Raw genomic sequence first — 26,193 nt, 5'->3', positions numbered from 1 at the left:
ATTCTCTGTCATGCATCAAGCCTGATGCTAAATAGTACCTCCGAGCGACGTTCTTCCACCCAAATTTGTTCATCTGTCCTCCTGTACAGTTCCCAACATGTATCTCGGCAAGGTAGGAGTCATAGAACTTCTCTATGTTCTCTGGTAACCAATTTGCTTTATGCTTCTGAACCTAAATGGTGAAGAGGGACAGCAATATTGAACAATAAACACTGACAAGCTTTAACAATAGACATGCAACTAACACTAACAAGCAGACAAGAATAATTCATAAACTGAGCTTCTAACAGATCAATATACATGAACATACTTAAACAATACACATGCAGCTAACACTAACAAGCATACAAGAACAATTCAGAAACTGAGCTTCTAACACATCAGCATACATGAACAATTCATAAACTGAGCTTCTAATAGATGAACATACATCAACGTACTTGAACAATACACATGCATCTAACTGAGCTTGTAACACATCAACATACATCATTATACTTGAACAATACACATGATCTAACTGAGCTTGTAACATATCAACATACATCATCATACTTGAACAATAGACATGCATCAAAGAAGGTGCTTGCCGGGTTAGGGACAGCGTAGGAGCCGTCGAAATTGTCGCCGTGGATGGCTGGCCCCGGTCCCCGTGCACGCGGGCGCCCGGCCCGCCGACGGATTGAACCGCTTCCTGGACGCGGCAGAGGAGAGACGAAGCCACCTCCGACGGATGCGGACGGACCGTCGAAGGCAGCACCTTCTGCAGCTCCACCTACTCCGACGTGGCTAGGCGGCCAGAAACTGAGGCTCCGAGACACGCCGCCCCTCGGAATGCGAACGGGAGGCAAGACGTCCTGGGCTCCTTGAATGTGGTCCGCGTACTGCTGGTAAACGCCGGCAAAGCCGCCGTTTAGGTCAAGCCGGCCCATCTGCTCGTTGGGGTTCTGGTGCCTGCTGGACCTGACGAAGGCGTGGAACGTGTTGGAGCCCGGAGCGTCGTTGTAGACGAGGCTCACTCCGACATTACCCAAGAAATCCAGGGTAAAGCTGGCGTCGGCGTCCCCGTATGCGGCGGGTTCGCCATTGAAGTCGTCGCCATGTCCTGCCATCGAATCCGCGCAAAGGAACTTGTCGATCCGGACGACGGCGGGGTAGATCTACAGGTGGAGGCGGTGGATCTGAATGCCGGCGGTGGAATGGAGCGAGTGCGGCGGCGCTGGGATGGCGAGGACGAGAGCGGCGGCGTTGCGATGGAGACGATGAGAGAGGCGCGGATAGGGTTGGGCGAGCAAGCTGAATGGATAGGGTTCGGCGTCAGCTGCGGGACGGAGGGATAGGGTTGGGCAGGCCGAATTCGCAAAATTTTTTGGCCTGAAATTTTTCGGGCCTGTTTAGTTCCCAAATGCCAAAACGTCGAAAATTTTGCTTTTGGAAAAAAATAATAATTTGTGAACTAAACGCAGCTTGGTAGGCCACCTGCACGGCAGGCCACACGGTCTGGCCCAGACCCGACCGCGCACGAAACGATCCATGTTCTAACAGGGTGCAGAGCACTACAGGGGCCTCCGCCTTTCCTCCCCCGCCTGCCACCGCGCGCCAGATCCCGATCTCGCCGCGATCCATGGCGTCGTCGCCGCCGCCGCCGTTCGCCGCGCAAAACCCTACCGCGCAGGGCCCGGTCCAGGGGCCGTCAGGCTCGGGGGCGGGGGCTCTCCCCGGGGCGTTCGCCAACCTCCAGATCTCCCGCGGCGCGGCCCCGCCGCCCGGCGCTCCACGGGGGCTCAAGCCGCAGCAGGCACCGCCCGCCTTCGCCGCGCGTCCGGGCCCTCCACCGGCCGCTGCCCGTCCCGCCTTCCCTGGCAGCCCGCCCGCACCGCCGTTTGTGCGGGCGCCGACGGCGGCGACTTCCGCCTCGCCGCCCTTTGTCGGACAACCGGGCTTAGTGTCCCAGCCGCCGCCACCGTTTGGAGGGCCTCCAGGCGCGGCGTCTCAGCCGCCGCCGTCGTTTGGTGTTCCTCCCGGGGTGGTGTCCCAGGCGCCGCCTCCGTTCGGGGGCCCTCCTGCTGCGGCGTCGCAGGCCCCTCCCCCGTTTGGAGGCCCTCCTGCCACGGCATCGCAGGCGCCTTCGCCCTTTGTTGGTCACACTGTTGCTGCATCTCAGGCGGCACCGTTCGGTGGCCCCCCTGTTGCGGGGTCACATCCTCCGCCGTTCGGTGGGCCTCCTGTAGCGGGGTCGCAGCCAGCAGTGCCACTGCGGCCGACATTCCCTGGCCAGTCTGGGCCAATGGCGGCAGCTGCAGCTTGGACGCAGCCAACTCCACCTAGCTTTGGAGCCCCGCAGCAGCCTCCACCGCCATTCGGTTCGCATCCAGTTGGGCAGCCGCCCTTTGCTACACAATCAGCGCCTGTGGCACAGCAGCTGCCATTCATGGGGCCACCCAGGGCAAATGCCCCAGCGTTTGGTCCTCCATCTTGGCAAGCTCAGGTGATTGCTAGTTCTACTGCGAAAGTTTAGTTTTTTTTTTTTATAAAGTTTTTCTTTTTTTGGTGTTTCCAATCTCAGATACCCAAGGAATTTGTTTGAATGTTTGTCTGCTAGGTATTTTAAATTTCTCACTGGGTTGTGTTAGATGACATATGAGCCTTATGTTGATTGATTTTACCTGTAACCATGTGTGATAGATATTAGATTTGGTATTAAAATATATTCTAATGGCCCATAATTTTTTAAGGATTCCAAAAGTTTTGTGTTGCTTATGTGTCTGTAATTGATATTTGTTTGGTCTAAATAGCATATATGTGGATTTTTGTCATACATGGTTGTTGTGATTACTAGCTTAGAAGTAATACTCTTGTCATTGTCAGTATGATGTGAAAAATTAGAAACTTATTTATTTAAGTGTATGGTTTCAAAGTGTGTGAGCAGCGAATAACTGAAACTTAAACTCCTGTGATTCTAGGAACCATAGAAGTTTGACTTCTGACATGCTCTATGAAATTATTTGTAGGGAGTTGGGTCTGGTGCTATGCAGCCACCTATGAGAATGCCAGGAATTCCTGGTAGCATGCAGCCAAACACACTAGGACCCCCTGGCACCCCGACTATACCTTATTCTCCACATGCTGGAACCCAGGTCTCAACCCCATCCAAAATTGATCCTAATCAAATTCCACGGCCAATGCCTGAATCATCAGTCATCATCTATGAGACCCGACAAGGTGGCCAAGCAACCATTCCCCCGGTATGTCTTAAAGCTATAATTGTGTAAATGGTGTCCATTTTCATTCATATTTTGTTGCATGCCAAAACTGTTCCTGCCTCTCATATAAGAGTAACTTATTGATCACAGGCTGCATCTAGTGAATTTATTGTGAAAGACACTGGGAACTGTAGTCCTCGTTTAATGCGCTGCACTGTGAATCAGGTAATTTTGTTTAATTATTGCCTGTAATTCTATGGTGTCTTTGTTTCTTTGTAATCTGCTGCTAATACACGTTCTATCAGATACCTTGTACTGGTGATCTCTTGACGACTTCGGGTATGCCTTTAGCTCTGATGGTTCAACCTTTTTCTCTTCCTCACCCATCTGAGGAACCTATTCAGGTACTTTTTTTTTGTAATTTGTTGCACCTAGATAAACGCTGCACATGTTCAGTAAGCTGTATTTGTACTAGAAGCCAATAGCAGATGTAGAGAAGCTTTTACTGGCAATTGGGGCGCTGTTTTGCACATGTTCAGGAAGCTGTATTTGTACTAGAGGCCAATAGCAGGTGTAGAGAAGCTTTTACTGGCAATTGGGGCGCTGTTTCGAGGGGTATCACACATATTACATGTTCCATTAATTCAAAAGCAAATTCACAAATACAGCCATTTTAACTTTTCAGGCAGCCATAGAAGCCAGATTTGATAAGCAGAGGCCCAAACAAACAGTCCTAAGTAATCCACCGTTAATTGTCCCTCATTCTGGCACATTCACCCAGGGCGCGTTTGCGACCCTGGCCCGGACGGTGGCTCGCGCTCCCCAGCTGCAGCGGCCCGTGTTTGCCGTCCGTGGCCCGCTCCCTGGCCTGGCTCGCACGCTGCTCAAAGCAGCCTGCAGCCTGGCTCCCAGGAAACGACCAAGGGGTTCGTTTCTTGGCGGCCCGGCTCGGCGGAGCGAGACGGAGCACACGGTGCGCGAGCTCGTCACCTCCCGGCCTCACCTCCTCTCTTCTCCGTTCGCTTCTCCTTCACCGTCGCGCGGCTTCCTCCTTTCGCCTGCCGGTGACGTGCCCACCGCCCCACCACACACCTCCTCTTCTGTGCCGCCGTCCTCACGGCCTCCCCGGAGTACCTCGACGCGGACTCCTCGGCGGCGCCGCGGCAGCAGCAGCTGCTGGAGGAGGTGGTGGGATGCCATGCGATGGGGCCAAGGACGCGAACCAATTCGAGCGGCTCCACGACGCGGTGCTGCTCGTCGTCCTCAACCGCGAGGCCGGTAAGGAGGACCTGAGCGCGCGGCCGGCAAGGAGGACCTGGGTGTCGGAGCTCGTGGCCGCCGCTCTGCCTCGTCCAAGCAGACCCGCAGTGTGTTCGATGAAATGACTACAAGGATAGAGAAGGGAAGGATTGTGTGGTAATGCTACCACTTCTTGGATGCAAGGTGAGCATAACACGTGGTACAGGGAAACAAACACAATCCCTGTTTGGCCTGGCTCATTTGATTCAATGGAGCAAACAAGAGTGCTTGCACCATGTCAGCCGGGCCTAGGCTGGCCACGACCAGGCCAGCCGGCCATGCCGGGCAGAGACAGGTGAGCAAACACGCCCCCAGTGTTCCACAGCTTATCACAAAGACAAGAAAACTTGTGAGACTATTACTATAATTGGTCAACTTTGTTCTTCTTTTTTTCGAATAATGCGAGTTGATCAGTTTTGGTCTTTTTTCTTCTTTCTCGAGCATGAATTGGTCGATTTTGGTCTTAATCTCACTATTTAATCCCATGCTTTGAATTTGAATGCTATATTAGGTTAATAAATTGGATCATACACAGTCCGACATTTAAACACACTGATGCATGATGTTACATTTTTTTTGTTTATGCCCAATTGTTTTTCCTATTGATGCATAGAAGTGTTCATTGCAATCACTTTTCAAGGTAGTCTGCCTATGAGCTACTTGTTTCTTTTATGGGTTTCCTTATTGCTGGTTTCTTTATAATTGTCAATTCGAAGTGCAATCTTATTTTATGGAGCTGTAATGTAGTATCAGCAGCACACTCCACCAGTTTCATGATTGTAAACTTTGATGTAATTTAGTCACAATTCTATTCAGCAGAATAATACGCTGAATATGTTTATTTTTCGTTCCTACTTGCTAGTTGGAAAATTAACTCGTTTCCTTGTATTTTAGCTTGTGGACTTTGGAGAGATGGGACCCATTCGGTGTTCTCGTTGCAAAGCGTACATAAATCCTTTCATGAAATTTGTTGATCAAGGGAGGCATTTCATCTGTAACTTATGTGGTGAGGGCTTAAGCTGCATCGTTTCCAGCCTTATGATAATTCATTAGCATTCTTTGTCAAAGCTTATGCTACAGTAGCTACTACTTACTGCTGTTTTTTGAATTTTGCTACCTGCCTATGCTTTTAAATGAGTAAAAATTTGGCATTCTGTGAACATACCTATATGAACTTCTCAGTGTGTCAGTGCTACCTTTCTTGTTTTTGCTGTTACTTTATTATCCTTGCCAGTCATTATATTTTGTTTGTTTTCATGTTACTATAGAATCTAATTTATAATGATCACCAAACTCTGTAGGATTCAGAAATGATACTCCTAGAGACTACATGTGCAACTTAGGGCCTGATGGTAGGCGACGTGATGCTGATGACAGGCCTGAATTGTCTAGAGGAACAGTTGAATTTGTTGCTACAAAGGAATTTCTGGTTTGTCTAATCCCATGAAGTCCTTGTAACATCTTCATAGTTTATGCATTAAACAGTTTTGTAGAACTTGTATCTTCTATACACTGCAATTTTATTTATGTTTCCTCATGCCACTATTCAGACTTAAAACTGGCAAATTTACGGAACATGGATTGGTAGGCTTTATTAACTTTAAAAAAAAGAGTTCATTGGCCAATCCAGTGCCCTGTTGTATTTTTGGTATCTTATTTACTTTGCCTTTTGCTTATACTATTCAGTGAGAATCCATCATAATAATTTTTCAGGTTCGTGATCCAATGCCTGCTGTATACTTCTTCCTAATTGATGTCTCCATGAATGCTATACAAACTGGTGCAACTGCTGCAGCTTGCAGTGCTATTGCCCAGGCTATTTCAGATCTGCCGGTAAGTTCTGTGTACTGAACTCTTTAGTCCGTGTTGGAGTATGAGAGCATGAGTATATTAGGCCCATGAGGCCCATGTATGACTAAGATATATTGCTACCCTTCTAGGGTTAGCCTAAGGAATAGACTCTCACAACTCTAGCATGGTATCAGACTAGATTTTCTTCTTCCCAACCAGCCGCCAGGCGCCGCCGCCGGCCGGCCTCTTGCCGCCGCCATGGCTGGCCGCCCTCCCCCTCCCTCCCCCACCTACTTCCAGGCCTTCCCCTCCCTTCCCTACCCCTCCTCCTGGGCCCAGCGCGCGGGCGGCCGGCCCGCCCCGCCGCCGCGCGCCGGCGGCCTCCTTGCCGCGGGCGCGGATGGCCCGGCCGCCGCTGCTGCTGCTGCGGGCGCAGGCGCGGGTGGCCCGGCCGCTGCCCCGGGCGCGGCGCGGCTGGGTGGCCCGCGCCGCTGCGGCTCGCGCAGGCGGCCCCCCTCCGCCGGGCGCGGCCTGCCTGCTGCCACCTGCCGCCCGGCCGCCGCTCTAGCTGCGGGGCGCTCGCGCAGGCCGCCCCCGCCGCTGCCGCTGCTGCTGCGGGCGCGGGGGAGAACCTGGAGCCTTTCTTCTTCCCCGCTCCTCCTCTGTCGCCCCCTGCCCCTCTCCAACGGCAGGGGCCAACTCCGCTCTCGCAGCCGCCCTCGTGGCTGCTCGGGCTGCTGCTGCGGACAGCCAGGCCCGGGTGCGGGCTGCCGCCCTCGCTTGGGAGCGCGAGCGCGACGCGGCTGATGCTCTGGCCCGCCAGATCGCTGAGGCGGAGCAGCTCCTCGTCCTCCCTACCTCCTACGACACCGCGGCCACCTCCTCAGGCTCGACGGGTCACCGCGCGTCTCACACCGCGGTCATCTGGCACGACCCGGCCGACCCGCACGTGGCTCAGCTCCACTACCAGGCCGGGGGTGTCCAGAACATCCGACTCCTCGTCCCGGTCGTCCTCGAGCCTGAGTCGCCCTCTTACGCCCGCTGGAGGGACCTGGTCCTCACCCTCCGCCGCTACGCCATCGACGACCACGTCCTAGTCGACGCCTCGGTCGCGGCCCAGAACCCATCGTGGCTGCGCCTTGACAGCGTCGTCCTCTCCTGGATCCTCGGGACAATCTCCTTGGACCTCCACGACCTCGTCCGCAACTCTGCTGACGCTCGCCGGGCCTGGCTTGCGCTCGAGGGCCAGTTTCTGGGCAATGCAGAAGCCCGGGCCCTGCGTCTCGATGCGAGCTTCCGCACCTTCGTTCAGGGTGACCTCTCCGTTGGCGAGTTCTGCCGGCGCATGAAGAGCATGGCGGACTCCCTCGGCGACCTTGGCTGGCCCGTGGAGGACCGCATTCTGGTCCTCAACGTCCTCCGCGGGCTCAGTGACCGCTACGCCCACCTCCGGACGTGGATCACTCGGCAGAGGCCCTTTCCCTCCTTCCTGCAGGTCCGTGACGACCTTGTCATGGAGGAGCTCACTCAGGGCGTCCAGCCAGGGTCCACCTCCGCGCCAGGGTCCTCGTCTTCCTCGACTGCCCTGGCCGCTACTCCTCCGGCGCGTTCGTTCGCTCCACCGCCGTCGTCGCTTCTTGGTTCTCCTCCCCCCGGGCCGAGCGGGGGTGGGGGGGGGGGGGGGGGGGCGTGGCGGCCGCCGTCGCCGCGGAGGGGGACGTGGGGGCCGCGGGAGCCACCAGTCGCCCGTGACTCCACGGGGTGCACCCTGGCCCTCTTTCCACAACCCGTGGTCGGGGCGCATCTCCATGTGGCCCTTCCCGGCTCCAGGCGGAGAGCCTCGCCCACCAGCGGCCTTGCTCACTGGAGCTCCTCCGGGGCTTCACTTCCCGTCTGCGTGGGCTCCACCTCCCGGCGCATCTTCGTGGGTGACACCTCCCGACACCTCGCCCGGGCCTGTCGGTTGGAACCCGGCGGCCTTGGCCAGATCCTTCAGCACCATGGCCCTGACACCACCTGCCGGTCCAGACTGGATCGCCGACTCGGGTGCCACTTACCACACTACTCCAGACCCTGGTATACTCTCCTCTATTTACCCTCCTTCCTCTCATCCTTCGTCCATCATGGTCGCGAATGGTTCGTGTCTTCCAGTTACGTCTGTGGGTGCCGCCGGCACTCATGGTTCCTTTCGTCTTCCTGACATTCTTGTTGCACCCTCTATGGTTCACAACCTTCTTTCTATTCGTCGTTTTACAGCTGACAATTCCTGTTCTGTTGAATTTGACTCTTCTGGTCTTACTGTAAAGGATTTGGCTTCCCGGCGTCCTCTTCTCCGATGTGACAGCACGGGACCCCTTTACACCCTTCGGTTTCCGGCGTCTGCTTTCTCTTCGTCGCCGTCTACTTTGTCAGCTGCCTTCGCCGCCACTCCTTCCTCCACCACTTGGCACCGTCGCCTCGGCCATCCTGGACGTGATGCTCTGACGCAGCTTAGTCGCAGTTCCGACATTGGTTGTACTCGGGCTCACAATGAGCACTTGTGTCATGCGTGCCAGCTGGGCCGTCATGTTCGTCTCCCTTTTTGTTCTTCTTCTTCACATACTACGCATGTGTTTGATCTTGTACACTGCGACCTATGGACATCTCCTGTCATCAGCATTTCTGGGTATAAATACTATCTTGTGGTGGTTGACGATTTCTCGCATTATTCGTGGACTTTCCCTTTGCGTGCAAAGTCGGATACCTTCACCACTCTTCTCCACTTTTTCGCCTGGGTGTCTACTCAGTTCGGCCTTACCATCAAGGCCGTCCAGTGTGACAATGGCCGTGAGTTCGATAACGGCACCTCCCGTGCCTTCTTCCTCTCTCAAGGTGTCCAGCTGCGCATGTCTTGCCCGTATACCTCCTCCCAGAACGGCAAGGCCGAGCGCATGATTCGCACCACGAACGACACCATGCGCACCCTTCTGCTCCAGGCGTCGCTTCCTGCTCGCTTCTGGGCAGAGAGTCTGCACACCTCCACCTATCTCCTTAACCGCCTACCTTCCGCTGCCTGCCCGGCTCCCACACCACACCACGCTCTCTTCAGTACCCCTCCTCGGTATGACCACCTTCGTGTCTTCGGGTGTGCATGTTACCCTAACACCACTGCCACCGCTCCCCACAAGCTGGCTCCCCGTTCAGCTCTGTGTGTCTTCCTTGGGTACTCCCCGGATCACAAGGGGTACCGGTGCTTTGACCTCACATCCCGTCGGGTCCTCATCTCTCGCCATGTGGTGTTTGATGAGTCTGTCTTCCCCTTCTCCACCACCACCACACCACCTCCCACCCCCGATCCTGACACCTTCTCTCTGTTTCCCACTGACACGGTGGTCCAGCCACTTTTACCGCTGTCTCCTGCAGGTGCTGCTTCCCCGTGCCCCTCGCCGGGCCCGTGCCCCCGCTCGCCGCCCACCAGTGACGCCCCTGGCCCTGCGCCCTACACGGGTCCGGAGGCGTCGCCCTCCGGAGCTGCCCCTGCCCCTACGTCCGCCGCGAGTCCGGGGACGCCGCCTGTCGCACCTCCTGCGCGTTTCGCCCAGCCGGTGCACGTCTACCAGCGCCGTGTGCAGGCGGCACCGCTGCCTCCGGCATCACCGGGGGCCCCCTCTCCACTGGTGACGCCTACACCACCGGTGGCCCCTTCTCCGCCGGCGACCCCTACACCGCCGTCGCCGCCTCAAGCTGCCCGTGTCGTGTCGCCGGTGTACCACCCGCCACTCCTTCACCGACACCCGCGGCATGTTCACCCTATGGTGACGCGACACGCGGCTGGTACCCTGCGGCCCCGGGCTCTCGCGACGATGCCCGACGACCCGCAGATCTCTCCTGTACCCTCTTCCGTTCGCGACGCCTTGTCGGACCCTCATTGGCGCCGCGCGATGGAAGAGGAGTACGCGGCTCTCCTCGTCAACCAGACATGGGATCTGGTGCCCCGTCCACCCGGATCCAACGTCGTCACTGGCAAGTGGATCTGGACACACAAGCGGCGGGCTGATGGTACCCTTGAGAGGTACAAGGCTCGCTGGGTTCTCCGGGGTTTCACTCAGCGCCCTGGAGTCGATTATGATGAGACTTTCAGTCCCGTGGTGAAGCCGGCCACCGTACGCACAGTGCTCTCCCTGGCTCTCAGTCGCTCTTGGCCCGTGCATCAGCTGGACGTCAAGAATGCTTTTCTCCACGGGACTCTCACCGAGACAGTCTACTGCAGCCAGCCAGCGGGGTTTGTTGACTCTTCTCGTCCGGACATGGTCTGCCGGCTCAACAAGTCTCTCTACGGCCTCAAGCAGGCCCCCCGGGCGTGGTACTCTCGGTTTGCTGCTTTCCTGCTGACCCTGGGGTTTGTGGAGGCCAAGTCAGATACGTCCCTGTTTATCTATCATCATGGAGCTGAGACTTCCTATCTGCTGCTCTACGTTGATGATATTGTCCTCACAGCCTCCAGTCCGTCCTTACTCAGCCGTGTCATCGCCTCTCTTCAGCAGGAGTTTGCTATGAAGGATCTTGGTGTGCTCCACCACTTCCTCGGGGTCACTGTTGAGCCTCGCCCCACCGGCCTTCTCCTTCACCAGCGGCAGTACACTCTTGATATCCTCGACCGTGCTGGGATGACTAACTGCAAGCCCTGCTCTACTCCAGTTGACACACAGGGCAAGCTGTCAGAGGCCGTGGGAACCACCGTAGCAGACCCCACTGCTTACCGGAGTCTTGCAGGTGCCCTTCAGTACCTCACCTTCACCAGGCCAGACATCACCTATGCAGTGCAGCAGATATGCCTTCACATGCATGATCCCCGAGAGCCTCACCTCACTGCGCTCAAGCGCCTCCTCCGCTACCTCCGCGGCACTGTCGACTACGGCTTACTCCTTCAGCGGTCTTCCTCCACCGAGCTCGTCGTCTACACTGACGCTGACTGGGCCGGGTGTCCGGACACTCGGCGCTCTACCTCCGGCTACGCTGTCTTTCTGGGTGGCAACCTGGTGTCCTGGTCGTCCAAGCGCTAGCCGGTGGTCTCCCGATCCAGTGCCGAGGCGGAGTACCGAGCTGTCGCTAACGGCGTGGCTGAGGCCTCCTGGCTCCGACAGCTCCTTAACGAGCTCCACAGCCCTCTCTCCCGGAGCACGCTGGTCTACTGCGACAACGTCAGTGCGGTGTACCTCTCCACCAACCCCGTGCAGCACCAACGGACCAAGCATGTGGAGATCGACCTACACTTTGTCCGTGATCGGGTTGCCATCGGCGATGTTCGGGTCCTCCACGTCCCGACCACCTCCCAGTTTGCCGACATCTTCACCAAGGGCCTCCCGTCATCGACCTTCACCGAGTTTCGCTCCAGCCTCAACATCATTGGTGGCTAGTTGCGTCTGTGGGGGGGCTCGTGTGTGTGCTTCTTTTCATGTCCAGTCTGTAACTCCGCTGCGCCGGTAGTTCAGACTGTGGGGGGGTGTTGGAGTATGAGAGCATGAGTATATTAGGCCCATGAGGCCCATGTATGACTAAGATATATTGCTACCCTTCTAGGGTTAGCCTAAGGAATAGACTCTCACAACTCTAGCAGTCCGGTTAAAAAAAAACTCGGTCAACTTGGGAAAGCCTCCCTGGGGCATTGCATATAGGTAGAACCTCAACCATGCTAGTTGAGAAATCCCCAAACTCTGGCTTCACCTTGTACAGCACAAGAGGCAGCCAGGCATCACAGGCTGGCACCACATGAGCAGCCAGGATTTCCAAGCTGATGCTCCCCTATACTTTTGGGTTGACGGTGAGGAATTTATTTTTGGCACGAACCAGGAGTCAAACTGCTGACCGTCAGCTAGCAGCTGCACTCCACTACTGTTAGGCTACACGCATGTTCGCCTTTAGTCTTATTCAGAAACACATATACTCCACACTACTATGGTATTAACTATATGGTTTTTTTGTAATCAATTATTGCAAACTGACTGCCATCAGTGATAAGTTGACCCACTATCATAGTGAAATAGTGAACTTCAGCAGAAGCTACAATATGAATTTTCTTCCTTTGAAATTTCTTATATGCTTTCATTTGTGTTGTGTATAAATAAACGTAGCTTTAAGAATGCCTGAGTGAACATTATAGTTTTGACCATTAGCTGTCTTGTATCTGTTTTGAGTATTATTAGATAGGTAATAAGTTTATGGTGCTACTTTAAGTTCAGTGCTCTTTTTTTCCCTTCTAGGAACTGTTGAGTATCTAGTTGAATTTTGACATCTCCATTATGGCCCAATGACTGAACAAGAATATAGATGAACATTTTTTGATGGTTTGACATGTCTTAAATAAAAAATATTAAAGGAGATCATGCATTCGTCCATATGGAATGGACATCATTGGTCCAATTCCAAAATTGATCACATGTAATTGAATAATTTTTTACTTGATGGATTGGTTTTCTTTACATAATATTTCAAGGGATGGTATTTGATTTGTGACATTAACTGTTTTTCTGTCTTATTTAGGAAGGTCCTCGGACAATGGTTGGAATTGCAACATTTGATTCTGCTATTCACTTCTACAGTCTTAAACGTGCTCAGCAGCAGGTATTGCACACTTGAGTTTTTTGTTTTTCATTTACTCAGCCTTATCAGCAGTGGTTGGCAGGCACACTAGACGTTGTATTGTAAATTGCACTCTCTGTAAACTTATCCTCAGCATGACTTAGGCTTGTGTTGCCGTAGCTTTTCCTGTAGAACCATCCTTTTTGGATTCACAACATCAATTTGTTACTGGGAAGTTACTCCCTTAACAAGGGGATTCTGCTGTGGAGTGCAGCAGAGCACATTAACTGCGTTCTGACTTTTTCTTTCTGACACATTACTATGTGGATTCTGAAACTTACAGTGGGAATGTTAGATTGTCTCAGTTTTCCTTTTTACTTTTGGGAGTGAAACTTCTGAATTAGTCAGCAACTCTGTTTCTCTGTTTGGCCATATTTGAGTTTAGAATAGAGCCATATGGATTTTTTTTGGTTGTTTGAGAGTATATAATACATTTATGTATGCAGAAACAGCATCTAAAAATTTTCTTGTCTTTTATGCCATCTTCTCTCTCTCTCTCTCTCAATACAGTTTGTTTCTTCATGAATCTTATTTTATCTTATTTTAATATATGAATCATCTATGCAACCTTTTTTTCCCTTGCAGCCTTTGATGCTCATCGTTCCTGATGTTCAAGATGTATATACACCTCTTCAGACAGATCTTATTCTTCCAGTTTCTGAGGTTTGTATTTGAACTGAAATTTGGCAGTAATTTCTATTTCATGTCATGTCATTATCAAGATTTAAGAGACAGCTGTTGTGCTTGATTTTTTTGAATGATTCCAATGTTTACTTCGTGTTTTTAGTGCCGCGAGAATCTGGAGCAGTTGCTAGAAAGTATCCCAAACATGTTTGAGAATAATAGGGTTGCTGATTCTGCTTTTGGAGCAGCAATGAAGGTACTTGGCCTTATGTTTTATGGGTGCTAATTCTATTTTCTTTTGGTGTGAGGTCTTGCGGAGCTACAGATCAAATTCAACATTTTATTCATTCAAGTATTCTTTTTCCATAGTTCCATTCTCATGGTTGATTGGATAACTTTGTGCTCATTGTTCTGTTCTGTAGGCTGGCTTCCTGGCGATGAAATCTACTGGTGGAAAACTTCTGGTTTTCCAATCAGGTATGCTTGTTAACTTATTAGAGATAATATTTATGCTGACTCTGTTAAGTGGTTCCTTAGTTTACTTGGGCACTTTTTTCTCAACTAGGTAAATGCCCGTGCGTTGCAACGGGAGCAAAATATTGCAATACAACTGTAACAGACATGGACAATTGTGATGCAAATCAAATCAATCATGACCGAAAGGAGCCTTTTGAAGCATACAACTGGTGATAATGACTTTGTTAAAAGACATTAATGGCCAAAAGAACATCAATGTGAAATTTGAATGTCATATTAAGTCATTACATTTATATTTCAAAGTGCAATAATTCATTTTTACAAATAATCCAACGTAGGGCAAACCCAATTTTTGTATCTTGGTGAATATCACAGGATAGTGTATCCACCAAGGAACTGATCACCAAGCACTTGCATCATACAATACAGGAGACATTCAATCCTTTTAGTGCATAAGGTCGAGTGCCTTGTCGCATGACTTCTTCTCTCTTCTAAACTCTCTTCTCAGGCAACACAAATAAGTACCTCAAGAAACGATAGCAAACAGGGGTTAGCCTCGTTGATCGCCTCAAATTCCAGCGCTAGCGGTCTACAAGGTCTATACACCAACACAAAAATAACTGAATTCACACATTTTATTAGGCCCAAAAACATGCAACATCATAATAGCAGTCTCAAATGTACAGATCAAATTGTCAGGCAAAGACATAAGTTCAAAGGTGTTTGTCACCATTGCAGTCATAGTTAAGTATGTTTAATAGTGTAATATACAACAGGGACATACCTTTATTTGTCTTGATTTCTACTTTCTCATTAAGCTTGCAAAACCAAAGCAAAATATAAATTGATACTCCCTCCTTTCCAAATTATAAGTCGTTTTGACTTTTTTGGTTCATCCATTTTGCTATGTATCTAGACATATTATTTATCTAGATGCATAGCAAAATAGATGTACCGAAAAAGTCAAAGCGACTTATAATTTGAAATGGAGGAAGTACATATTTACTCAAAGTATGTGCAGAACAATAAAACTAAAATAAAACATAACACGATGAGTCGATGACTCATCGAGTGGTAGTTAGGTTCTGCGCATAAAAGTGAACTGTTTTTAAATTCATAAACCATGCAAAAGAAATACAACTTGCACTCCACAAAGAAAAGGCATTCACAAATCTTGTTCTTAGGTCAACAAAGATGAAGCATTCAAAAGTGCTCGATCTGAAGTTCTGAATGAGGGCAAGTCCTTCAAGAAAAATACTACTCACAGGTCGCGGTGCTACCATTCAATCTTTCAGTTATACTAACAGTTCAGGGTGAACATAGCAGATGAGAGGGAATGGAGGGAAAGGGTCTCCTCTAAATTCTAAGCAACATTTATTACGTTGCAGGAAAAGGGAATCCACACACACAAGCGCACGCACGCACACACCTTATTGGAACAAGCACCAAAGCAGTCAGAACCCCATTCCATGTCCTTATTACCTGCATGTTCATTATGATGAAATTACAGGATTAGTGACTATTTTAGTCTCATTGAGTTAATAATAATATATCTGAGAGCCAGAGTAGGTGAAAGGTGCATGTGTTTCCACAATGCAGGAAAAGAAAAGCAACCTGGTAGTATTTTAGATAACTCTCCAAACAAAAAAAGTCTTCACTTTATGTCTTTATCTTCTGTAATAGCAAATCTGTTTGCCCTTAAACTTGTGGCACCACTTTATTTGCAAATGAAAGAAAAAATTGGTCTTGGGACAAGTTAAGTTTCTGGAAGATCATATAGCATAAAAAAAAGTCCAGATTGATCTTATACTTGTATGCAAGATAAAGTACATGTCTACGTAGTCAAAAGGTTGAACAAATCAAATTGTTCTGTAACAAGCTCATATATCATTCTGCTATTATGAGCATTTGCTATTATGGAATTCTACCCTTCAAACAGCCTGTACCTAAGAGCATTTGCTATTATGGCCCTAGGAGACGTGTTCCACATACTGGAGAGTATAATCACCAAACTGATCACCAAGCCTATACCTAAGGCCTAGAATGTTTTCACCACCACTGCGTCAACTGGAAGTTTGATATCCAAGGAGGGGAAACAGAAAAATAAATGCCAATATTTTTATAAAAAAAAAGCCTCCATGCATCACATTAGACCCGTTTCAAATTGAATATCATGTATCCACAGAACAAATCTATGAACATGGTCTGCAATTTTACAAAAATCAAGCAGACCTCTCGGAAAAATTCGACATATAGCCGTCACCTACATTTATGGACAAATAGCACATAATGTTCCCTAGGAAGCATTTCATCAAGCAGTTTAGGTGCAGTCGACAAATAGCACATAAGAATCAGTATATGCATCATAGTAACATCATCAAGGTAGGCGAATAGTACCCAGTAGAAAGGGTATATAAAATCAGATCTGTGAGGAGCGAATAGGAGCAGGATGTACCTTGAGTTGCCAAATACACCCCACATCATTATCGGATTAGGCAAACAAAACGACAAAAGGAGCTAAGGAGGGCAGAAGAAAAGGCAACCTCGGATGATGAGAGCCTGCATCTCCAAGAAGCCCTTCCAATTCAAATACAGATAATGCAGAGAGTAAATCTGAGTGTGAGGATGGCGAAAAGCCTGAATATATACCTGTTTCTGCGAGCCCCACTGGGCGACTGCTCGGAATTGGCACCTGAGTCGGTGCCGCTGCTAGCTGGAGAGGTAGAACGGCTGTAAGTGGAAGCGTTCGAATCACATGGACGTGTGTGGGACTCATCGTCGGGGACTCACCTGCGTCCGCAGTACGGATGGAGGGAAGGGGTCGAATCGCATGATTCCAAGGGCTGAACTGCGTGTCCGCGGAGGACGGGTCGGATCGGGAGAGCAGGGAGCGGGCGGCGGCGCTGAGGCCGTGGTGTCGTACAGATGGAGGGAAGGGGCCGCCGCAGCCGCCGACGTCGTAGCTTGGCTCGTTGGGACTTGAAAACAAATTGGGGATCTATAGTGGCAGCGATGTGGATGGCTAGGAAGGCCGTGATGGTGGACGAGCAGCGGCGGGCGCCAGGAGCGAGAATCCCAGCGGCAACGGCCGAGCTGCGTGGCTGCGGCGGCCGGATTGGTTTTGGAGAGCAGGGGAGCGGGCGGCGGCGCTGAGGCGGCGTTGCGGCGACGGGCCAGAAGACCGCAGGTTGGATCGGGAAAGCAGGGAGCGGGCGGCGGCGTTTTTCTCGGGAGGTTTTGATTTTGACGAGAGGGAATGCTGCGGCGCGGGGAGAGGATTTGATTTTTGACGGAAGTGAGGGCCGCGGCGTGGGGTACGAGAAATCGTCGGAGGGCTACGGAGTCGCGGTAACTTTCGTCCTGCCGGCAGACCTGGACATTTTCTGATTCTTAGTTGTAGAGCTATATATTCAATTTGTTAGAGTTTGATCTTTGTAGTGAGCATATTTGCATTCTACTTCAGGAAGTTTTGCCTGTTATTGGTACCAGATTGGAACGTCAGTGCTATATCAAATGACCTAGTGCTGTACACCTGCCACATAAGTTTATAGTTGGCCTTCATAAGCCATTTGGCATTTTTACTTTAAGTCTGGCAAGTGGACTCATGTCTATTTTTTATGCTTCCTAAAGCATTTGTTTCAATTCCTGCTAATTTACCCTGTATACTTCTGTGAGATTTTTCTGTTTTTTAAGTCTCAAATTTCGATGCTCTTTTGTTCATATAATGTACATTGTTGGCAGTGCTGCCATCACTTGGGATTGGTTCTTTATCTGCAAGGGAAGCTGAAGGCAGAGCAAACATTACAACTGGTGACAAGGTATGCATTGTTTCATATACTTATTTTGCCTTACTAACAGTGTAAATATGATCTAAATCCATATATTTGTTTCATGAGGAGCACATGTTCCTTTTATCAGGAATGCTCAATTAAAACACTAATAATCTTGTGTGATTCACAGGAAGCCCATAAACTTTTGCAGCCTGTTGACAATACTCTCAAGACAATGGCACTAGAATTTGCTGAGTATCAGGCATGATATGTTCAGTGCTTGAGGTTTTTTTCTGGGTTAAGTGCTTTCTTCTTGTTGTTACATCATCTTTTATTTTTTCCCCTTTTCAGGTCTGTGTAGATGTTTTCCTCACCACACAATCCTACGTTGATATTGCTTCTATATCCATTGTGCCTCAGACTACAGGTGGCCGGGTAGGCATTCTCCCTAAAACATATAAACCATGTTGATTGTCTTTAGTCTAGGAAGAGACCATTGTGGTAGGGCTTTGCATGAACGCTTTATATAAATACTCGTAGAAGTGCAAACATAATTATGTGTCCATAATCTGAAATATAGTCTTTTGATCTGAGTTTGCCATCTATGGTGTGGTTCATAGATAATTGATTCTGTTGGCTTGACGGTTTCTAAATTGTGAAGCGTTTAAGACCGTTAGGGTATTTTTGTTCTTTTTAGTGTTGGGAACTGGTCTACTAGGCGTGCTTGCCTAGGCAACCTAGAAAATGAAGGGAGGCAAGCTGTCTTACATGGGTAGCTTACAACTGAAATATGCTTTGAGAATGAGCTGAATATTTTGTAAATATTCGAGGGAAAACCATTGGTGCATATATGACTAGGTAGGTGAATTGTTGTTAAACTCCAGGAATTGTTTCAATGGTTTGAGGGAAAACCATTGGTGGCATATATGACTAGGTAGGTGAATTCTTGTTAAACTCCAGGAATTGTTCCAATGACAAAATATTGGCAGAAAATATTGTTGTACCTGGGACATAGAAAAAGACAAAAGGGAACAATATATTATCATTTTCATCTCAATGTTGTACTTTTGTTAAACTCTATTTTTTCTTATGATTATTTCTGACAGTTTATTGGGCATATTTTTTGCAGGTCTACTACTACTATCCATTTTCTGCTATTTCAGATCCAGCCAAGCTCTTCAATGATCTCAGATGGAATATCAGTAGACCCCAGGGTTTTGAGGCTGTTATGCGTGTGAGGTGCAGTCAGGTGGGTTTAATCTTAAGTCATTTCTTTTGGCACTTTATGTTAGGAGTCTGAATATGACTTATTTCCTTCTCGCCTCTTCATCAGGGTCTCCAAGTTCAGGATTATTTTGGCAATTTCTGCAAGCGTGTTCCCACTGACATTGATCTTCCAGCGGTCAGTAATTAATGCTGATGTACAGCAAAGTTTGTTAAAATTGTTGATGTCAACTTGTGATATGAAGCTTGCCTCTATGGTTGAATGTTAACATTAATTTACTTTGATAAATAATAGAAATGGGTATGGTGGTAGACGGAAGGACTTAAATTGCATTGGAGTTTTGTTTTGGATAATAATATATGCAAAGCATGTTCCTTGTATCTGATGCTTAGGATATTATATTAACTATTAATATTTTTGTGTATTCTGTTATTCATGCATGTTCGAGGTTTTTATCATCCTTTTCATTTCAATGTCGTGTTTTATACTTCCTTCGAATCCCTACAATAAAAGAGAATTTTTTGGGTGCAGATTGATTCTGACAAAACTGTGATGGTCACGTTTAAGCATGATGACAAGTTACCAGAAAATGTGGAATGTGGCTTCCAGGTAATAATGAGATGGAATGAATGTTTCTCTTTACTTTAGCTTGTGTCTGCCTTTTTTTTGTTCTGGATAAGTTTTTTCGCATTATAATTTTGCAATGCATTTCATGTCCCTGGTGTTGAAGTACTACATTAGCATCTTAGGTGGTCTGAGAATGCTCAGTCAAGAGAAATGCTTAGCAAAATCTTGGGCTTGAAAATAGTTGATATTTTTGATGAGACGCAAGAATTCAGCATGTACTAGCATTTGTCACCCTTTTTTGTGGGTTTGGTAAACTGGTTACTTGTATCTATTTGCCACTTGCTTTGCTAGTATCGGTCCAAGGCTCCCAGCTACTTTCTAACTCATTTATGAGACCCCGATTGGCCACTGGTGAAATGCTGGACTAGGACCTTGGCTGTGTTGTGTTATTATCTTCGTATAAGACATAGAATTGAGTCATTGACCCAGGAAAACAATCTACTCTAGAGAAAGTACCGACTACTAACTAGTCTGTAAGAAACATTTGCTTTTAAGCTTTGAAAATTACTTTTAAATTATCTGTTAGTTCAAAAAGAAAATTGAAGAAAATCTGGAACTTTCCTCAACAAATTTAAATAATTTATTCAAGTGCAATTTTATGGCAAATTATCAGAACATCAGCTTGCAATTTTTTGTATAGTGTTTTAGTACCACCCATTGTTAGTTATACAATTTGCTTGTAGATTCTGAAACTGTGCTATGTGCTTGGTTTAGTTTAAGAATACCATAATTTCTGTGTCACATTGAGGACTTATGCTTATCTTCAAAATTACAGATCTTGCCCTGTCTCGTTCTTATGTACATGTACTAATGATTTATTTATGAGTCATCTAGCATTGGTATTGAAATTATGTTTGATTAATTGCTAAAATGGTTAGTTTTCTATACATTTATGTTCTTGACATTCTTTTCCTGGCACTTTTCAGTGTGCACTTCTCTATACTACTGTATATGGACAAAGGAGGATCCGAGTCATAAACCTCTCACTTTCATGCACAAATTTGCTTGCCAATCTTTTCCGGTGTGCTGATTTGGAGACACAGTTTGCATGCTTCCTGAAGCAAGGTAAAACAATCAAGACAGTTCACTTTTTCTGGCTAGCAAAATTACCGTGAATGAAACTGTCTGCAATCTCATCGCCTGTGGTATCTGGATGATACTGACATTCTTGTACTATACAGCTGCTAATGGCATCCCGACATCTCCATTACCTCGTATTCGGGATGAAGCAACAAATACATGCATAAATATTCTTCAATCTTACCGCAAACACTGTGCATCTGTAACCTCATCGGGGCAGTTGATTCTCCCAGAGGCTCTAAAACTGCTGCCCTTATATACTTTGGGTATGATTCCTCCTGTGAGTGTTTTACTTGTTCCTTCCCTGTCCATTTACTCCACTAACATTTTCACTTTATTTTTCAGCACTGGTCAAAAGTGTAGGCTTGAGAACTGATGGGCGATTGGATGATCGTTCCTATTGGATATCTCTAGTCTCGTCAATTTCTGTAGTACTAGCTGTTCCTTTGGTGTTCCCTAGATTGATTCCTATCCATGATCTCATATCAAGGGTAATTTGCCATGTTAATCAAAGCTATAACAAATTCCCGATCTTCATTTCTTAAGGGAAACAAATTATCTAAACTTTGGACACTATTTTCAGGATGATGATGATTCCCTTGTACCCAGTCCCCTTATGCTCAATAGTGAAAATGTACAAGAGGATGGGGTCTATTTATTGGAGAATGGTGAGGATGGTCTAATTTATGTAGGAAATATGGTAAATCCAGCTACCCTGGAACAAATATTTGGTGTCTCTTCTTTGGCTGCATTACCAGTCCAGGCAAGTCTGTTTACAATTTCTCTTACTATCTTGAAGCTGTTGGGTTTATCATTCCTTGTGTGGCTAGAATATAACAATACGGAATATACTCTCTGGAAGTTAAGGTTATACAACATTACTATGTCTGTCATAGTTACTTGACAAATGAATTTCCTGCAGTTGGCATTGGATCAATTTGACAACGAACTCTCAAGGAAGGTTAACGATGTTGTAAATGAAATAAGACGCCAGAGGTGCTCATACTTGAGGTTAAGACTATGCAGAAGGGGTGAACCATCTGGTTAGTCTTCTTGGCAACTCATGAGCTGACTGTTATTAACCCCTAATTATTATTTGTACTGAATAAAGAAAAAAAAACCCCACTAGGTGTTACGTTTGATTAAATGAATATTTGGTTCCCTGCAGGTGATTTTTTCCGGTCATTTTTAATAGAGGACAAGGCGCCTGGCGTCTTCTCCTACGTGGAGTTCCTTGTGCATGTTCACAGGCAAATCCAGAGCAAGATGAGCTGAGGACCCAGGCAAATCCAGAGCAAGATGAGCTGAGGACCCAGGCAAATCCAAAGCAAGATGACCTGAGGGCCCAGATTCTGGTTGTAACATTTTGGTCAGTAGATGGATTGTAGGTACCAAAAGGAGTTTGATTTCTGCATAAGGAGACAGCAAAGTGGCGATTCAATATCAATGTGGAGCATAAACGTTTGCTCGGATAATAGAACTCATGAATAGAGGCTTGTGGTGTTTACAGCACCGTTTTTGGAGTGGGTGGTATATGTGTTGTATACAGGGGTGAGAGGCGTGGAGCTTTAGTTTTTTTTTTTGTTGTCTTTATCATTGTGCATCCTTCTTGTTTATCCCTTGTGCAAAAAGGGTTGGATTATGTTGAAAGGAAGGTTATAGAGGTTTTGCAATAAAATGCACCTAATTGATAGTATGAATCAGATATATTATGTTTGCCTATTCGCCTTCTACCCTGTGATGATGTTTTGTGATCTGTGACGTTTCAACACATTGTTTGACATCACTGCCCTTGAGTCATCGCAATCATACTAGCTGCCACTACTGCTGAGAGGCAAGTGTTATTGAGCCCCCCTGCTGCTGAGACGTTTCATTGCCTGGATACCTGGACTATTATATGCTGGCGCCCCTGCTTTGCCTGGGGAGACCTGGGGAGCTGCTGAGACGCTCATTGCTTCATTGCCTGGATACCTGGGCAAATTATATGCTGGCGCCCCTGCTTTGCCTGGGGAGACCTAAGAATTCTCAATCAACAATGAACATACGCTTATAAAAATTTCCAGAAACAACATGATAAACATGCGCATTTGCAAAATTAGTATATATTTTCAGGTCAGTACAACTGGAGATTGGGATTGCAGTTTTACAATCTAAAAACTTCATCATACAATTCTGCAGCTAAACCTTAGCTTCTGCCCACTGAATCATCATCATCAAATAAACTGGATGACACAGGGAAATTAAAAAATAATCTATAGTACATCAACTACCTCAGCCTAATAACACAGTAACACTACAGTCTGCCCACTGAATCATCATCACCATCAAATAAACTGGATGACACAGGGAAATTAAACAATAATTTATAGTACATCAACTACCTCAGTCTAATAACACAGTAAGACTACAGTCATGTTGGCGTCGCTCCAACATCTATCTGTCAATCATCCTTAGCTGCAAACCATAGCGTATTAAGCGCGGCATTGGCGGTGAGCCTGTCCTTGGGGTTTTTCTCCAACAGGCCTTGCAAATGGGACTCGAAACATCGGTCGTTTGCAGATTTGACACTGGACCCACGTTCATAGACACAGATGGACTCACTTATCATCCACCCAAGTGTCATCATAATCAAGCGTCAATCTTTTGAGTGTCATTTTTGCAATTTTTTCGCAGCGAGAAGAGACGGGTGGCTGGAATCGAGGTGTCCTTTTATAGGCGATAGTATATTGCCCGTGCTAACGCTACGGCGACATCTAGGGTAAGTGGGTAACACACATTATACAGGCATTCATCAAACTTGGTAAATCTAAAGCAATCTATTATACTTGATCAATGGTTATTACAGATGTGTCAGCCTGTCGCTACAGCTCCAGTAATCCCCAAACTGTTTTAAGATAAGAAGGGCCGCCTCCACCTGGCCATCCTGCTTCTTCCTCCTCCTCCTCCCCTCCCAGGCCCCATCCCAGACCTCAAGCGAGCGCTCCCGAACCTCAAGCTGCCCTACCTGGCAGACAACCGCCTAGACGGCCGCGTCCCGCCTAGCCTGGGCCTGCTACATCGCGCCACCGTCCTCGTCCTCTCCAGCAACCACCTGACAGGCAGATCCTCGGGTCCCTGCTGCCCCACCTCACATCGCTACCACCTTGACAACAATTCTGCGTACAAGCCAGTCGCTGCATCTGCAAGGGATTAGCAATGAATGAGGTGTAAGTTGGCCCAAAAGTTGAGCACACCTTGCCCTTCTGTTTGTAGAACTTCTAGTTCCTCAAGAAGCAATGGGAAACAATGTACCTGACATAATTCACCATCCCACAATAACTTGTGCTTATCATGCAGAACAGTCTTTTAGTGGATCAGGCATTGAAGCTTCATATTGAACATTGGTTTAGCTAAGGATATATCAAAGTCTACTTGTGCTATGTGATCTTGCATGTCTAAACGATGTCAGAAGTCAAAGATCCATATTTGGTTTAGGTAAAGGATATGTCAAAGTTTGTATGTGTAAAATAAAAATAATCCTATGTTCCAGAAATCCCAAATTGACAAGACAACACAGAGAATCATAAACCATTTCAAAAACACATCCAAATCCAAAGATTCAAAATAAGCAAAAAAAAATGAGCCTCTTTATCATTCGCAGGTTCACCAAAAGCATTGGTTAGTACTACTTCCAAAATGAAGTTTCTCCGGCAAAATGCCTGCTCAATAAATTTCCATAATTAGGATAGCCCTTGGTTATTTTGATTTAATCCATGATATGATACAAGTTATTATTTGCTACTAATTATTTTCTCCAACTCAAGTGCAATTTCTCAGGTTGCTTTTTACATGCCATATTTTACTGAAATTATCCTCTCAAAAAAAAAAAAAACTGAAACACATAATTCTGCCATCACGTATGAGTTATGGCATGACGGCATCTTGTTTACCTTCGCACCAACGATGCTCCAAATGCCGTCATCACCCTCTTCGGTTCCATCAGAGCATGAATAGTTAATAGACAACTAAAATGGTGGGTTCTGCAATTCAATGAGAATATCACAAAGTCTGCACTTACACAGGCACAAAATCCGCCATGCCATTAGCTTAGATGAATCACCTTTGTGTATTGTTCTTTTATAGTTCCTACTTCCTAGTCTACTTGAACATTACCAGCGCATTTGTATTCCTTAGATACTGAAAAATTTATTCCTAGTCTACTTGAATATTACCAGTGCATTTTTATTCCTTAGAAAAATTTAGACTTCGCTGATTGAAGGAGCCAGTAAACATATCATTCCAGGTCAGTCATACCTCACATATTCATGTTCCCATGAACCCATATCACCTTCAGAGCCCAACAAACGGTATTTCAGGCTCTCCTGAAACAAGAAGATGTCTCAGTTCCAGATTCACAGGAACAGCTGAAGATGTCCTTTTTTGTCAAACAAAAAATCTTGTAAATGACAGTAGGAAGAGAACTATTGCGAAAACACATTCTCTTTCTCCTTCAATGGACATTGTCAAAGCTAACACTCACAGTATGTCAGCCATGTACTTCTACAAAACAATAAAATGGTGTCATCAGCACTGCACCAAACCAATCTACAACATACCGAAGCTGGGTGATCCAAAGTGTTCACACATTTCTTGAGGTCGTACTTTGGTATTGTTTCAAAATAGGACTTGAGAGTTCCAAAGTGCGAGAAGAGGAATTTCAGTGGCTTTAGGATTGAAGTCATTGAGCTCGTGGCAGAGCGAATCTCCTGCCTGAAACAGATCAGTTTTAGTGGCAGCGAAAGGGTTAAGAAACAAGCCGTTGGTTGCACAAAACTACAGGACTGCAGCTGGAGCACTCAATTATCCTTGTCAGACACAAGAAAAATCATCTTAATTTTACACATTATATAGGCAATAAGAAGCATACAACACCACGACGTAGACCTGAACTGGGCTCGGGCAGATTTGCGAAGCGAGCACGGACAGGTACACTTCAGGAATTTCCATCTCGGCAAGCACATCGCTGTTAATCGCTATGGCCAACTTCAGTATCTAGTCTGCACAATCCCTGCTTTGCTACAGCTTCCTCCTCGCATCCACAGATAGACCCTTGGGCGGCATCCATGGGCAGGGCAATGACCACTTCGTCGGTGGACGAAGGCCCGATGCGCGGCGTCGACGGAGGGGTCGGGGTTGGCGGCGGTGTCGAACTCCCTGACCTGGCGGCTGGCGTGGGCGTTCTTCGTGCTGAGGCAGGGGTCTATGCCCTCCTCCGCGATCCGTAGGCACCACATCCTCCGATCTTGAAATGCACACCGGGGCAGGTGTAGGGGACCGTGACGCCTAAGAGGAGGGGACGCCTAAGAGAAGGGGGTGTGAATTAGGCAACTTAAAATTTTAACTCTAAATTATGGCATCTTTTTCCAACCTTAGCAAAACCTATACGAAAGATAAACTATCTAATGTGCAATTACGGTTTGGCTAGTGTGTAACTATCTCT

The 26,193-nt window shown here is 47.5% G+C and overlaps 2 protein-coding genes and 1 pseudogene across 4 annotated transcripts; 2 read left to right on the top strand and 1 right to left on the bottom strand.

Annotated features, from left to right (window-relative positions):
- Positions 1–1,496: 1,496 nt before the first annotated feature.
- On the top strand, positions 1,497–22,419 carry LOC136483759 (protein transport protein SEC24 B-like). Of its 2 annotated transcripts, XM_066480919.1 has the most exons (24): positions 1,497–2,488; positions 3,012–3,245; positions 3,354–3,428; positions 3,509–3,607; positions 5,397–5,508; positions 5,804–5,931; positions 6,216–6,335; positions 12,813–12,893; positions 13,497–13,574; positions 13,699–13,791; positions 13,958–14,012; positions 17,754–17,830; positions 17,973–18,044; positions 18,134–18,217; positions 18,912–19,031; positions 19,116–19,184; positions 19,539–19,616; positions 20,561–20,699; positions 20,816–20,980; positions 21,060–21,205; positions 21,298–21,477; positions 21,637–21,757; positions 21,883–22,000; positions 22,042–22,419. In XM_066480919.1, the coding sequence occupies exons 1-23, from the start codon at positions 1,625–1,627 to the stop codon at positions 21,987–21,989; spliced, it is 3,297 nt and encodes a 1,098-aa protein (XP_066337016.1). In that variant the 5' UTR covers positions 1,497–1,624; the 3' UTR covers positions 21,990–22,000; positions 22,042–22,419. The 2 variants fall into 2 exon arrangements, with proteins under 2 accessions (XP_066337016.1, XP_066337015.1); XM_066480918.1 differs by having other exon boundaries at positions 1,498–2,488; positions 21,883–22,419.
- On the top strand, positions 6,552–9,802 carry LOC136483865 (uncharacterized; annotated as a pseudogene).
- A 1,020-nt stretch (positions 22,420–23,439) lies between the features above and the next one.
- On the bottom strand, positions 23,440–25,977 carry LOC136482067 (26S proteasome non-ATPase regulatory subunit 2 homolog A-like). 2 transcript variants are annotated; one of them, XM_066479319.1, is made up of 5 exons: positions 25,638–25,977; positions 25,310–25,463; positions 25,008–25,075; positions 24,644–24,733; positions 23,440–23,893 (listed from the first exon to the last, which is right to left on the bottom strand). In XM_066479319.1, exons 1-5 carry the CDS (start codon positions 25,712–25,714, stop codon positions 23,842–23,844), a joined length of 441 nt encoding a protein of 146 aa, XP_066335416.1. In that variant the 5' UTR covers positions 25,715–25,977; the 3' UTR covers positions 23,440–23,841. The 2 variants fall into 2 exon arrangements, 1 of the variants encoding a protein (XP_066335416.1); XR_010764947.1 differs by having other exon boundaries at positions 24,644–25,253; positions 25,356–25,463.
- Between the last annotated feature and the right edge of the window lie 216 nt (positions 25,978–26,193).

This window comes from Miscanthus floridulus, chromosome 9, assembly GCF_019320115.1.
Source record: "Miscanthus floridulus cultivar M001 chromosome 9, ASM1932011v1, whole genome shotgun sequence".
Lineage (NCBI taxonomy): Eukaryota > Viridiplantae > Streptophyta > Magnoliopsida > Poales > Poaceae > Miscanthus > Miscanthus floridulus.
Note: the sequence above shows the minus strand (reverse complement) of the source record. Positions and strands in the feature narration are given on the sequence as shown.